General features: G+C 34.5%; 1 protein-coding gene across 2 annotated transcripts; it reads left to right on the forward strand.

Moving 5' to 3' along the window:
* The first annotated feature begins 1,119 nt into the window (after positions 1-1,119).
* On the forward strand, positions 1,120-12,508 carry LOC140770209 (proline--tRNA ligase, cytoplasmic). 2 transcript variants are annotated; one of them, XM_073111270.1, is made up of 14 exons: positions 1,120-1,399; positions 2,458-2,539; positions 2,687-2,726; positions 2,821-2,903; positions 3,038-3,130; positions 4,090-4,206; positions 5,231-5,418; positions 5,947-6,013; positions 6,744-6,866; positions 7,009-7,161; positions 8,198-8,482; positions 9,395-9,613; positions 10,332-10,425; positions 12,169-12,508. In XM_073111270.1, the coding sequence occupies exons 3-14, from the start codon at positions 2,705-2,707 to the stop codon at positions 12,231-12,233; spliced, it is 1,509 nt and encodes a 502-aa protein (XP_072967371.1). In that variant the 5' UTR covers positions 1,120-1,399; positions 2,458-2,539; positions 2,687-2,704; the 3' UTR covers positions 12,234-12,508. The 2 variants fall into 2 exon arrangements, with proteins under 2 accessions (XP_072967371.1, XP_072967370.1); XM_073111269.1 differs by lacking the exon at positions 2,458-2,539 and having other exon boundaries at positions 1,122-1,399.
* The last annotated feature ends 1,444 nt before the right edge of the window (positions 12,509-13,952 follow it).

A 13,952-nucleotide genomic window follows, 5' to 3' on the forward strand; every position in this document is an offset into this window, starting at 1 on the left:
CTAGTTTTATATGAGCCCTCTCCATTCACTCTTCCAACTTAATCGATGCGCTGACCCATATTTTCTAAGATTAAAGATTCTTAAATAATCATCTTTGATAATTTCTTTATCCAAAAAAGAAAAGAAAATAATGATTTGTCGGACAAAACTCTGAATGTTCAATTCTACTCTTTTTACTTTTCTTTTTCTCAAAAATAAAAAATAGAGAAGAACAATAATTATAGCAACTACATATAAAAATTGTCACCGTAGATCTATGCGTTATTCTAAAAGTCTAATTTAAGGCACTTAATACACTTCATTCGCTAACCAAATGCGCTCATAGATATCACGATACATCATCTCTTTAAAACCTAAAAAAATACCACTAATTACAAGTTCATTTTTCTCTAATTAATCACTCCTATTATATGCGTGACTCATTATTAATTATTATAATAAATTATTTTAGGAAAACTATGACTACTGGGTAGAAATCACCTAAGCACGTCTGAACTAGAAAATATTGTGGTTCATACTAGGTGAGGAAACCTACAAATAAATGCACATAGATTTAGACTTTCTAATTCTCCTTTCAACTCTAATTAATCAGCCAACTAAATTGGTATATATATATATATGTGTGTGTTTGTTCTTCAGCTTATATATTAGACTATTAGAATAAGGTTTTGACAGCTAATTATCTTGGCATATAAAATGTCCAGCAATATGTGTACATATATCCTCTAATCCACAGCCTTAGTTGATCTGGCAGTGATCTTGTTAGTTTGGTCTAATATTCTTGGTCAGCTTGGCATGATCTAATATTATTAGTTTGGTCTAATATTAACAAGCACACACAAAAATTAAAAAAAAGAAAACTGTATTTTAAACTTAAAACCTTTAGCCTCCTGTGGACATGGTATTTTTTTATCATTTAACTCTATTAATTGCTGCTCCGATCCTCCTCATAAGTTGGGCCACTGCCCACTGATGATAAAAAGTATTTGGTGTACTAGTTCTCAACCCACATCCCTAGATCTCTCCGGCCAAAAGTCGTCAACTCCGGGGAGTTTATAAGAAAAGTTACGTACAGAGAGAGAGAGAGAGAGAGAGCTTTGGTCCTCACTCCTCAGGGTAGGGCTGTCTAATTAAGCGGCTCGGGCTCGGCTCGGTTAGAGATGGGCCGAGCCCGAGCCGTCGAAACCGGCTCTAAATTTATATCGAGCCGAGCCTGAGCTGGAGCCGGCTCGCGCAGGCTCGGCTCGATAGGCTCGGTACAAAAGGGGTGAGAAAACCCTAATCCCTAAAGCCCACATCCGCATCCCCGCCTCCTCCTTCTCCTTCGGCAACGGCAAGCCGCCGCCGCCTCGTCCTCCTCTAAGCTGCCGCGTCGCCCTTCTCCATCGGCCAGCAAGAGGTATCCTCCATTGTCCACCTCCTCCATCGGTCCATGGAGAAGAAAGCATGAACTTTAATTTGTCATGTTTGTTAGAATAGTTATCTTTCTTATGATTTTGGTTTCTTTTTCCATCGAGATTCTCTATTATTTCGCATAAGCTAACATAAAAAGTATTCCATAGCCTCACGCCTTTGTCATTGCCTCCGTCGCCGCCTCCCTCTTGCTCAAGCCCTTCTTTTAGGAGATTGTGGTTTCCGCTTACAAGGCGGGAGGCCCAGTCCGTCGATTTCCGGAGAAAGGCGAGATTTTTCTGCAATTTTGCGTCTTGGTTTGCTAATTCCAGAGTAGGATCTTTCCGTTTAGTTCTAATTGGCGAAAACGACATTTAGCTTGTAGTATATGTGATTAGAAAGCACAGTTTCTTACTATTCTTAATAAGAAAACTGAAACTTTGCAAATTGGTGCTGATGCAATGACAAATTACTTGTTCTATTCTGTTTCTGCATCTGGTTCCTATGCATTCCTGGTTCCTAAATCAGATAACCATGTAATGCAGGGTTTCAAGCTAGAACCTGATAATTGCATCTTTTAATTTAAAGAATGTTGTTGTTGTAGTTTAGAATGAGTCTCCATTACATGGTAGAAAGTTACTATTTGTTGTGGATTGACTGATTTAATATCAATATCTTTTTAGAGTATATCATGTTTCTTTTATTTTGATGAATAACTAATTAATATCCAAATTCATTTAAGATTTGGTTCATATCTGATCTATATCCGTATCCATTTAAAATCCGGTTCATATTCAATCTGTATCCATATATGTTTAAATTGAATCCATATCCGATTTTAGATCTGTATCCGATTAGTATGATATGGTTTCAAAATTTTCTATCCATCTAATATCCGTATCCGGAGCAAATATATAGATCCGGATGTGGGTTGACCATTACCCGATCCATTTTCACCCTTAATTCCATATCTTATGTTTTCAGATATGGGACTGGTTAGATTGGGTATTATCCAACCGGTTTTCATGCCTAGTCTTACTAACTCCACTTAGGGTGTCACTATAGGGTCTCTTTGGCTATCCTCTGTAGTTCCCATGGTGCGCCGACCTCGCCGGAACCCTAATCCAGTCTGACACTATCTCACCGGGTGTGCCTTTGACGTTCTGCCTTCTCCAAATAACAATTACCCTTCTCCTTCTCCTGCCTCCTCACTTTTGTATGATTTTAGAATGTTTTTTTTCCTGATATTTATTTGTTCTAATTATGATATCTCATTGGTATATGATGTTTCCAGGGATTCTAAACTAAGGAAATGGCATCACGCAATGCCAACGGTGTGTTTCCCTTCATAATTGTATTTAATAACTGTGAGAAGTTTTCTTTATACCTAAAGGTGGCAACATATTTGCTTTTATGCAATTTTATCAGCAAAAAAAAAGGAAGTCAAGAAAGAAACTGGGCTTGGTTTGACCTACAAAAAAGATGAGAATTTTGGAGAATGGTATTCTGAGGTATGTAGGATAGGAAGTATGATACTTGATGAGAACTTTCACATATATTGTTATATCCTGCATTATGCAGGTGTTTCATTCTCAGTTTGTGCTTGTTGACCAACTATCTATAAAATATCACTGTGTGTCTTCAGGTTGTTGTTAGCGGTGAAATGATAGAGTATTATGACATTTCTGGCTGTTATATCCTGAGACCATGGACAATGACAATCTGGGAAACATTACAGGTAAATTTGTCATTTGATCTAAAGGGATGCACAGTTAACCTACTGGTTTAATCATGTCTTTGGTTTAATCATGTCTTTGTATTAGTAAATTTGCGCTCATTATTGCAAAGAGGTTTACGTTGTTAATTTTTTTCCTTGTCTTTTTTTAAGGATTGTTATTCTTTATCCTGATTTATTCCTCTTTTGTTTGATCTATCACATTATAAGTTGCAAAGATTTTACATATTGAATTCCTCCATGCCTTCTCAGATAGAGAGAGCTTTAACTAAAATGTTCCATTGACCATTGCAAACGACTATATGGAATAGCTTTCCAGCATAATTAGTATTGAAGAAGCAACTTCAGAAATGAAAGCAAGTACCTGCTTAACTTAGGTCCTTAGGCTATTGCTTGCTATGTTTTTAGTATGTATTGCTAATGTTTTTTACCTTTTCCATTTGTCCTTGTTGCCTTCTTGCTTAAGAGTGCAAAGTGATAAAATTACAAAACAATCATAGAAATTACCCAATCTGACGAAAGCCATATACTCATCTGAATCTTGTTGTGGCTTGGCAAACTTGGTCCTGATTTATGTGTAGGAGGATTATGGTGTTATGTCTACCAAGGAGGTTGTATCTGTATTGATAAAATAATAAGGAACTTTATGTACTACATTCACCAAAATTCTGTAGAATGAAAGATTTACAGAGACAATTATAGGAGGAAAAATGCAACACACACTTAATGATGTTTGAAAGTAATAAATAAAGTTTTGTTGTATAAAACTATAAAAGTACAAACAATTCATCATCACATTTCTGTGAATGATTTTTTTTTTTTTTGGCTTATTGATTTTTCCCTTTCACATGTATGGCATACTGCATACGTTCATGTATTAGGTTAATTTACTAAATGTTATCTGGTGCACCCCTTTAGGCAATTAGGTGCTCTATTTGCTGATGAGTGTTGTACAAGTACAGGCATTTTTTGATGCGGAAATAAAAAAGATGAATATCAAGAATGCCTATTTCCCCCTTTTCGTGACTGAGAATGTTCTACAAAAGGAGAAAGATCACATAGAGGGTTTTGCCCCTGAGGTAATTTGCTAATGCTTTCTTGGTTAATTTAATTTATGGAGACTATTGTTTTTAGAGATTTTCTATTGAATCTGCTGAACTCATTATTATCTTTTTACCCCTTCTTTTTCAATTGATCCATCAAATAATTATTACTACTAGTAACATGTGGTAATATTGTTTCTATCACTATCCAGATGTTGTGGATGATGTATTTCTGTACAAAGAGAAGATTATTGTTTATGTGTGCAAGAAGATACTTTTGTGGAGATTCGACATAGCTTTAGGAAGAAGACATAGAAACTCTGAGAGCAGAACCATATAAGTTTGAACATTAGCTAGGGTTGTTTTGAGCCACCCTAAAATTGGATGCTATGAAACAATGATACTTCAGTATGTTAGCTGTATGCTTCTATCCTTGAGAGAATATATACTGGACGTTGAACTCATTGGAGATGGCAGAAGTGCCTGTCAGTTCTTTATCCAAATTTTAAGTGGATAGTAATAGACATTAATATGCTTAGACACTTCTAGGAAACTTTCACATAAGAAGCTATAATGTTCAATAATGAATCCTAATCATCTTTGTTAACTAAAGAAGCTAATGCCAGGTATTGCTTTTAAAAAGTTACAACCATTTAATATTCACTATGATATTATCAGTTCCTTTTAGATTGAGTGGTTCATGCATCAAAATAATAGAAGTTCGTGAATTGATATACAATTATTTCATCATTTAATGAGGTCAACAATTCTTTCGGTAATATTTAACTCGGTAGTTTGATGTTGCATCATTCGGACTCTTTATGCTAAAGTTTCTTGTAGGAGTTACTTTTCTTAATGGCATTGCCCGTTGCCACATGAAGGATCTCTTTTGAATTTTTCCTTTCATTGGTGAGTAGTGACACTGCCATTTAACTTGGCGATTTCACTGATGGCCCAGGACCCTCCTTCTCTCTCTGGATTTTTTTCCATTTTAATTTCCTACATATTTTCCCCTAAGAAGTATGCTATAGCTTACATTGTGCCTGGTTATTATTTGCAGGTTGCTTGGGTTACAAAATCTGGACAGTCTGATTTGGAAGTTCCTATTGCTATTCGTCCCACAAGTGAAACAGTTATGTATCCTTATTTTTCTAAGTGGATAAGGGGCCACAGGGACTTGCCTTTGAGGCTTAATCAGTGGTGCAATGTCGTGAGATGGGAGTTCAGCCATCCTACTCCATTTATTAGGTAGTTTTTTCATTCATGTCAGACTACTTATATTTTAAATGTTTTTCTGCATGTCAGTATGCCAGTTCTGTATTTAATTTTGTAGATGATGCAGTGCATGATTTACATTCATTTGTTATGTGGGTGGTACATCCAAACAGGATCCTTTTATCAGTTGAATGTTAATCTTGAATTTTCCTTTTTTCAGGCATTTTGCAAAAAGTTGGACAAAGCTTATAGTTAATATTTCATATTCATGATTATTATTTGATTTCTTCAATTGCATATTATTTCTGAAAACACTGTCATGCTAAGTTATTAATGGTCAGCAACTGAGCATGACTTTGAAGTGTAGCTAGGGAGTAGTGACAAGGTAGAAGGTATTATATTGAACTACTTAGTTTATTGCTGATTTATCTCGTTCGATTATGGCATGGAATGTTATTGAGCCTATCCGTAACCTGTGTTGCCGATATTGTATTATTAATAATTTAATATCTTCTTGAGATATAGATTGTGCCTGTTTTTATTTTTCCTTACTGTTTTCAGGAGTCGGGAGTTTCTTTGGCAAGAGGGACATACAGCTTTTGCTACAAAAGCAGAAGCAGACCAAGAGGTATTTATCAATTTTTATTCTAATTTTTTTACCAACGACTTGCTTCTCTGTTGGTTTAAGGTTAAGTGCAATGGATGTAAACAAGTACGGGTGCTTCATTTATCTTGGAGCCTTGTATCTAGTTTTAATTTTAATTATATGCCTCGGGGAGGTCAACTACTATTCATTATGTAATTTCATAATTTGCCATGGATCTTAGTTAATTTTCAGTCGAATTGTTTATAACCATAATAAAAGATTGAATCCTTCTTTCTCCTTTTGCATGTACGAGATGCTTATTCTTTAAGTTGAACAATATTCACTAATAATAAAGTCACTGCAGAAATTCTGAAACAAATCAGTTAATATTTAAATCAACAATTTTAGACCATCTTAAATTTGGTAAACCATTAAAGACACAGGGGAATCAGTTTAGCTCATTGGAGTCTTCTTCAAGTTCTCATGGTGCACACCTGTAAGTTGTTGGGTTCATAATGTCAGTATTCTAAGTTGTTAAGACTATCTGCCAGGAAGAGAATCTTTCTGCTGTATTTAATGACTCATTAGCTAAAACATAGATGGAGTCACTACTTTCCCTTTCTCTTAAAAAGTCTAGAAGATATCTCCCCCCCCCCCCCCCCCCCCCCCCCCCCCCAAATTTTCATAGCTGTCATGTATATACTGTTCAAGTATGATCACCTTGTTTCTTTTTTAAACTGTCTTGTTTGTGTCGAATCTTGCCTGTTTTTAGGTTCTTGAGATACTGGAGTTATATCGAAGAATTTATGAAGAATTTCTGGCGATTCCTGTTGTCAAGGGCAGGAAAAGTGAGCTAGAAAAATTTGCTGGTGGGCTTTATACAACAAGTGTTGAGGTACTAAATTAAGTTCAAACAATTACAGTTGCTTCTCTTCTCTTTGTTTAATCGAGTTCTATATATATGATTCTCTCGTTCTCTAAATTTAATGGATAGATGTCTTCTTTTTTTGTGCTTGACTTCACTATTATTTTGGTAGGCTTTTATACCAAATACAGGTCGTGGAATACAAGGTGCCACCTCGCATTGTCTTGGTCAGAATTTTGCCAAGATGTTCCAGATAAATTTTGAGAATGAGAAGGGTGAAAGGGCCATGGTCTGGCAGAATTCTTGGGCTTACACTACTCGCACGGTAATCTTCTATCACTGTTTGAGAATTGTCGTTTGTTAGACATTTGTTCCTCTGCTTAATTGTCATATATTGCATGTTATTGAAATGTAGAAGACTTGTACCCAATTGAAGGAGAGCGACAATTGTATAGTCAAAGAAAGCAAGTTATATTTAGCTGTAGGACCAATATATTCTTGATTAATGAAGTCCTTGTTCTATGTAGTGTATGAAATGCATACAGTTAACAATGTTACTTTATATGAATAGCGAGTATTTGAATTGTTTTTTCAGATGTTGAAGAAGAGATCAAACTCTGTTGGAGAATTGTTACATAGTGTATATTCTTCTCAACTTCTCATCATCTCAACTGAGGGATAATGCCGCGTAACATTCGAACTAACTTAAACATGTATCTTTTTCATCATCAAGTCATTGCCATATTTATCATCCAGTCTTTCTCCATAACAGTATGGGCCAGCCAGAGGGCAACTCAACTATGAGAAGCCTCCGAGTGTCCAACATATTCAGCAAATTTTTATGATCGACTGCCAATCTGACATCAGCGCTCTAGGAATTGGTCCCACAATCCTCTGCAAAGTATAATTAGAAAATAGAAGACTTGATATTGAAGGTATAATTCCATTTAGTTAAGAGTATTCTACCATCTTGGTTGCGGTTTAGGATAATAAGTATACAACCAAGGAGCAACACCACTAGCAAGTTCGCTAGGCATGGGAATAGTGTCAAATTGAGGGACTAAGATGACACCTCTTAACATAGGGATACTTCTTTGTCTCCAAGCCAGCTAAAGTAAGCGTAACCAAGAATCTTGGAATCCCATTTTAACTTATATTGTTTCATTAAAGATAGGGACGAATGAAATGGGTCTTTGGGTTTTGTCTTTATGTGTGAAATGATGAAGTTTGGTGACGCCTTTCTTTTCAATGTTGTTCCTTCTACCTTTCAGCATATTAGTTCTTGTGGTTTGCAGTTGTTAATAGTCGGGCTATATAATGAAAGATTAAAATTTTATACCTCTCATTTAACTTTCCTGCAGATTGGTGTGATGGTGATGGTCCACGGGGATGATAAGGGCTTGGTGTTGCCACCCAGAGTAGCATCACTGCAAGTTATTGTTGTTCCTGTACCATATAAGGATGCCAATACAGATGCAATATTTGAAGCTTGCAGATCAACAGTTCAGAAATTGTCTGACGCAGGCTTCAGGACTGAAGCAGACCTAAGAGATAATTACTCACCTGGTTGGAAGTATTCCCACTGGGAAATGAAAGGTGTCCCTCTGAGAATTGAAATTGGGCCAAAAGATTTGGCCAATAATCAGGTAAAAGAGAGTCTAAACATATAGGGGTGTAATCATGCCGAGCTTGATCGAGCCTATCAAGCTCAAATTGAAAATAATTTCGAGCCTAGATTTGTGATCTAACTTGAATTGAAATTATTTCAATTTGAGCTAATTTCAGGCCAATTTCGAGTTTGAGCCTAAACGAGCTGATCAATAAGCAATTTCAAGCCTAATTTTGAGCTTGATCAAGATTAAATTGAATCAAATTTGATTTAGGCTTAATTAAACTTAAATAAGACCTAATTCAACTATAAAATATAAACATTACAAAAATATAAACCAATAAAAATCTCCATGTATTTGGAAAAGATATGATCAAAATTCATAACTAAACTCTACAATATTATAGTACATAATAATCCATTTAAGCAAATTTTAGAACATAACAAAAGTATAGTATAATATAGAAATTATTACTCACATTATATATACATAAAAATATTTTGAGTCTTGTCAAACCTACTTGATTGATCCAGCTCATGATCAAGCTTGGCTCAAAATTATTTTCAAGCTTATTTTGAAGATCAAGCTTGGCTCAAAATTATTTTCAAGCTTTGGCTTAGCTCATCTTCGAGCTGTTTCTCTTGATGATCTCATTTATTGAGTCATTCACAGAATCAAAGTACCATCAATATTTTAGCCTTTGTCATAAAGGGCACAAGAAAAAGAAGAGAAGAATATGTCGATCACTTGGTCATTTGTCTTCCTGATTTTTGATGTAGCCTTTTGCTATCAATATGACAAACCCTTCCTCATTATCTTATGGGCTTTGAATTTATAAGAATGTTACAATGTAATTTTATTATGAATCTTGTTATTCTCACATCAAGCATTCATTTACAGTTCTTGTACACCTTACAAGTATGAATCCTCGTATTTCTTACTTTTTAGGTTCGTGTTGTCCGTCGTGACAATGGTGTGAAAAAGGACATTCCCATGAGCAGTTTAGTTGAGCAGGTAAAAGAAATATTATCCAGTATTCAGGAGACCTTGTTTAATGCAGCAAAAGAGAAAAGAGATGCCTGTGTCAAAGTTATAAATACATGGGATGAATTCATAGCAGCACTCAATGATAAAAAATTGATATTGGCTCCTTGGTGTGATGAAGAGGTATGCCACAAGCCTACATCAATTTCATGGAAGTTCCTTGATGGCATTTACATGTTTCATGCTTTAGATGGATCGCATATTAGTCATATCAAAGTCTTAATTTTGATTGTATGAAAGGTTGACTAAGATGAAAAATAGGTTTCAACATGGAACTGCATTCACGTGGTAAATTCTTTATTTTGTCTTTTAAACATTATAGTTTTGACTCACCGAACATGCCAATAGGGAAAAATTGGTGGCTTTATATTATGTCATATTCATAACTTCATTTTGTTGACATTGTTTATCTTTATATAGTACAACATAGATAGCAAGAGTATGACTTGTAAAGCTTACAGTCTTCACAACACGTTATCAGATGTATGCGCCAAGTAGACTATCTTGGTATTTACCCATCCGAGTTTTGTTTTGAAGTTCATGAAACATGGGACAGGATATGCTTTTTTTTTTTTTTTTTGCCTAGGCAAAACTTTGAATTCTATTGCCAATCATTCTTACAAATATAGATTTCTAATACAAATTTTTTATATACAATCTTGGAGATAGAACTTGCAATATTATCAATATAACCAGCTAATTTGTTCCTTATTCAATTGTTGAAGTGCACATATGATTGTTCTAAATTTCAATGTGTTTTCTGGCCGTAAAATTCGACAAGCCATATGATTGCATAGGTGCACATTTATTACATATTGATATCGGCTATTTTATGCCATAGGAAGTTGAGAAAGATGTGAAAGCTCGCACAAAAGGTGAACTTGGAGCTGCTAAGACGTTATGCACTCCATTTGATCAGCCAAGACTTCCAGAAGGTATCTGCATATACGTTGTCTTAATTTGAAAATGCTCTCCTGAATACTTGTAATGAAATTTAGGGGGTGTAACAGCATGGCGGAAAGGCTTGCCACCTCTTGCCTTGGCATTTCTTGTTCAAGTTACAGTAAGGTCTATTCAGCAATAGGGTTAATACTGTGTATACCTAGACCTCCCTAGATTCTGCACTGCCTCTGTCCTTGCCTTGCCCTTTTTCACTTGTAATGAGATCTTTTGTTCATAATTGTTTCGTAATTTGGCTTTTCTGAGACTTTTCAAGAATTGAGCTCTGTCAAAACAATAGGATGAACTTATTATTAATAGGTTTTAGTTGTATGAGGTATTCATTTGTTAGAACTCACAACACTTTAAGAACAAGACTGGAGCCCTAAATTTCTTTTGGGTTGTCTATGAATCATCTCTAATTTAGCATTGAGATTTATCTTGGGTCATGTCCTTCGATTATCTAAAAGTTGTCACTCTTATTCTCTGATGTGTCTTTTGGTCTTGTTCCCCTAAGAAGTTGCCGCCATTTATGCCTCACTAATGCACCATGTGCATGTCTAATCATCTGACTGATGCTACTTATTTTATCCTCAACAAACTTATCCCAGATATAGTTGTTCTATTTCTTTTTTTTTCTATTGATTTCTCTTAAATAAATGGTCCAACCAAGGACTAGAATTTGATTTTTGTTCCAATAAGGGTTGCCTTCCTGAGTTGCGATATCTGAATTCCCATATTTAGCTCCAAATTTGATGATTTGAATAGAAAATCCAGAAGAATCTAAAATAACAGAATAAAAATGAACTAATTTAAGAGACCAGGAGAACTTTTGGAACATATTCAGTTGTAATATCTTTAGTTTGTTATTTATCTTAATGCTTTTTGTAGATTAATTGGATTTGTCATTATAATATAGCTACTACAATAGGTTAACTTGCTATATAAGATTATAAGTATATTCCAACATTCTTAAAGAGTAACCATGAAAATGGGCATATGGAAATTGACAAGAATGACATTTATCTATTCCATTTGACATGTTATCAAGTTAAAATCAATAATCACAGATCATAACGAGCAGTGGAAAAGTCATCAACATACCCAAATATAGGTTTCACTATTTAATCATATGGCATATTATGCTTACAAAATATATCTAGTATACCAGAATAAACTAGTGAAGTTAAATGAAAGCTGATGCTTTTCATGAATTTTCACTATTATTTTTTTGATGAATTTTATGTTAACACAACAAAAGCTATTTGAAATCTTTTCTTGACACATGCAACTCCATTTGTTATCTTAGTTTGAGTGATAATGATGGTTTATTACTTATGAATGTAAACATAGGGATTGTCTACAAGAAACTGAAGTTTGGTACTGGCTGAATGAACTAATTAACATCTCTTTTGAGCTATTAGATTATCATCATATATTAACTTAGGTGCTATGGTTAAGAAAGTGCATATTAGGTACAACTGTTCTTTTCTCCCTTCTTCGGACTAGTTTGATATCCAACTTCATCTCTTGTGGATTTTATTTCTTCCCTTCTTCAGACTAGTTTGATATCCAACTTCATCTCTTTTGGATTTTATTGCTTCCCGTACTAGTTGTATTCACATTCAATTTGTTCTTTCTGACTTTATATTCATATGACCTTTTGATAACGCACTTGCTTTGTTTGGGGAGGAACTTGCTTACAATCTTCTCTTCTGTGGACATTTCCACACATCCAGGGACTCTTTGCTTTGCCTCGGGAAAGCCTGCAAAGAAGTGGACGTACTGGGGCCGTAGCTATTAAACCATTTTTCCTGCAGAAAGTTGCTTACTAGAATGACTCATTTTAATTGGAAATTGCCATTTGTGGTTGGATGGGACCTTGCTGAAAGCATCTATATGATGTATTCGGGACAAAATTGTTTTTGTGCCTTTAGTTGCTGTTTGTTGAAGATTGGCTATACTCGCAACCCATTTGTTGTAACAGTTATTTATGCTTCAGTTTTGCTATCCCTACTCAAGTTCTAATATATGACTGGAAAGAAAAATGAGAAAGGAAATGAGTATATGTTTGAATTAGTTTGGATGATGGTAAAGAATTCTCAAATTACAAATTTACTTTTAAAATGATTTGAGTTTGTCTTTTGTGATTTTAATAATAGTATTTTAGTATTAACATTCTTATATTTTAGTCTCTTTACATGACATCCTCAACTAAGGGAAGAATTTCCTTTTAGGTCATTTCAGAGGTAGTAATGAATGATACTCTAATTTTAACTTTCTTTTATACATTTAAAATTTATTCGAAAAGTTATAATTGTTTTTTATTTTTATGTCGCATTAAAGATCATTGCTGCTTTAGAATTGTTTACTAAGACAGCATTGTATTATTAGAATAAAATGACATTTTATATAGATCTTTGTTTATAATCAAATTTAATAACAATATATTTATTGGCTAGGGCTGTTAAAATAAATGAGGGGCTCTAGCTCTTCGCTTTGAGATGAGGTTGAGCCTAAACCAAAATTAGGGTACATTTATTTAACGAGCTGACCTTAAGGTCGAGCTGGCTCTCACAGGCAGTCCCAAAAAAATATACATACATACATACATACATACATATATATGTATGTATCTACTTGGACCTCATGAATCATTACCGTCTTCTACGTATACTGAATTTCTTTTTACCACTCTTTGGAGCAAACTTTTTTCTGATTTAGGGATCCGTATAGTTTTTCTTCTTTTGTAGTTAAGAGGGTATTATTTGGACACTTTCTTTTGTTTAAGGAATGTATGTGGGTAATAAAAAAAATTTAGAAAATATATCTAAAAAACAATGATAGTTTAGGAAGGTATAAAAGAAATTTTCATTGACTCATTTAAGGCCTAGAATCAGTTTAAAGCTTGGGGTCGTTAAAAGGCTTTTTGGCTCATCTAGGGGTTGGATTTTTTTTCTTTTGAAAATAGGCTCAATTAAGGTTTGAGCTTGGTTCGGCTTGAGATGAGCCAAGTCTACGCCTAAAACTATGGCTCATTTATTAAACTAGCCAAGCTCAACCTCAACCTCAACCTCAACCTCGTCCAGTTTACACCTCAAACTTATTACATTTATTTTGTTCTCTAAAACCAACGTGACGCTAAATATTCTTCTCTCTTCTTCTGTTAAAAGCTAAATAGAGAGTAAGATGTAAAAGAGTTAAGATGTCTTTTAGGTTGATAGTTTTGGATTCTGACATGCATATCGAGTCAAGGTGCAATAAATGGATCTCAAGCACTGCATGATATACGAGAGGCTTAAAGATGGCATTCCTTTCACCTGATCATATTTTTATCCTTTTCAAGTATTATAGAATATATCAGAAAATTTCCATCCATTTAAGTACCTTAAGAGTGTAGGACTTCAAGGTAAGTAGGAATACAAATGACCTGCAAATTATCCAACATAAAGTGACAACTGACGAGAAAGATTGAATACGAAGATTCTGAATAGAATGGAAGAACATATATATATATATATAT

The sequence above is a fragment of the Typha angustifolia genome, chromosome 11, assembly GCF_048772165.1.
Source record: "Typha angustifolia cultivar Huaian chromosome 11, ASM4877216v1, whole genome shotgun sequence".
Lineage (NCBI taxonomy): Eukaryota > Viridiplantae > Streptophyta > Magnoliopsida > Poales > Typhaceae > Typha > Typha angustifolia.

Coding starts and splice junctions, on each gene's coding strand:
- LOC140770209 (XM_073111270.1), top strand. CDS start 2,705: ATGGCATCACGCAATGCCAACG. Junction 7,162..8,197: donor GGGCTTACACTACTCGCACG/GTAATCTTCTAT, acceptor ACTTTCCTGCAG/ATTGGTGTGATGGTGATGGT. Junction 10,426..12,168: donor TCAGCCAAGACTTCCAGAAG/GTATCTGCATAT, acceptor CCACACATCCAG/GGACTCTTTGCTTTGCCTCG.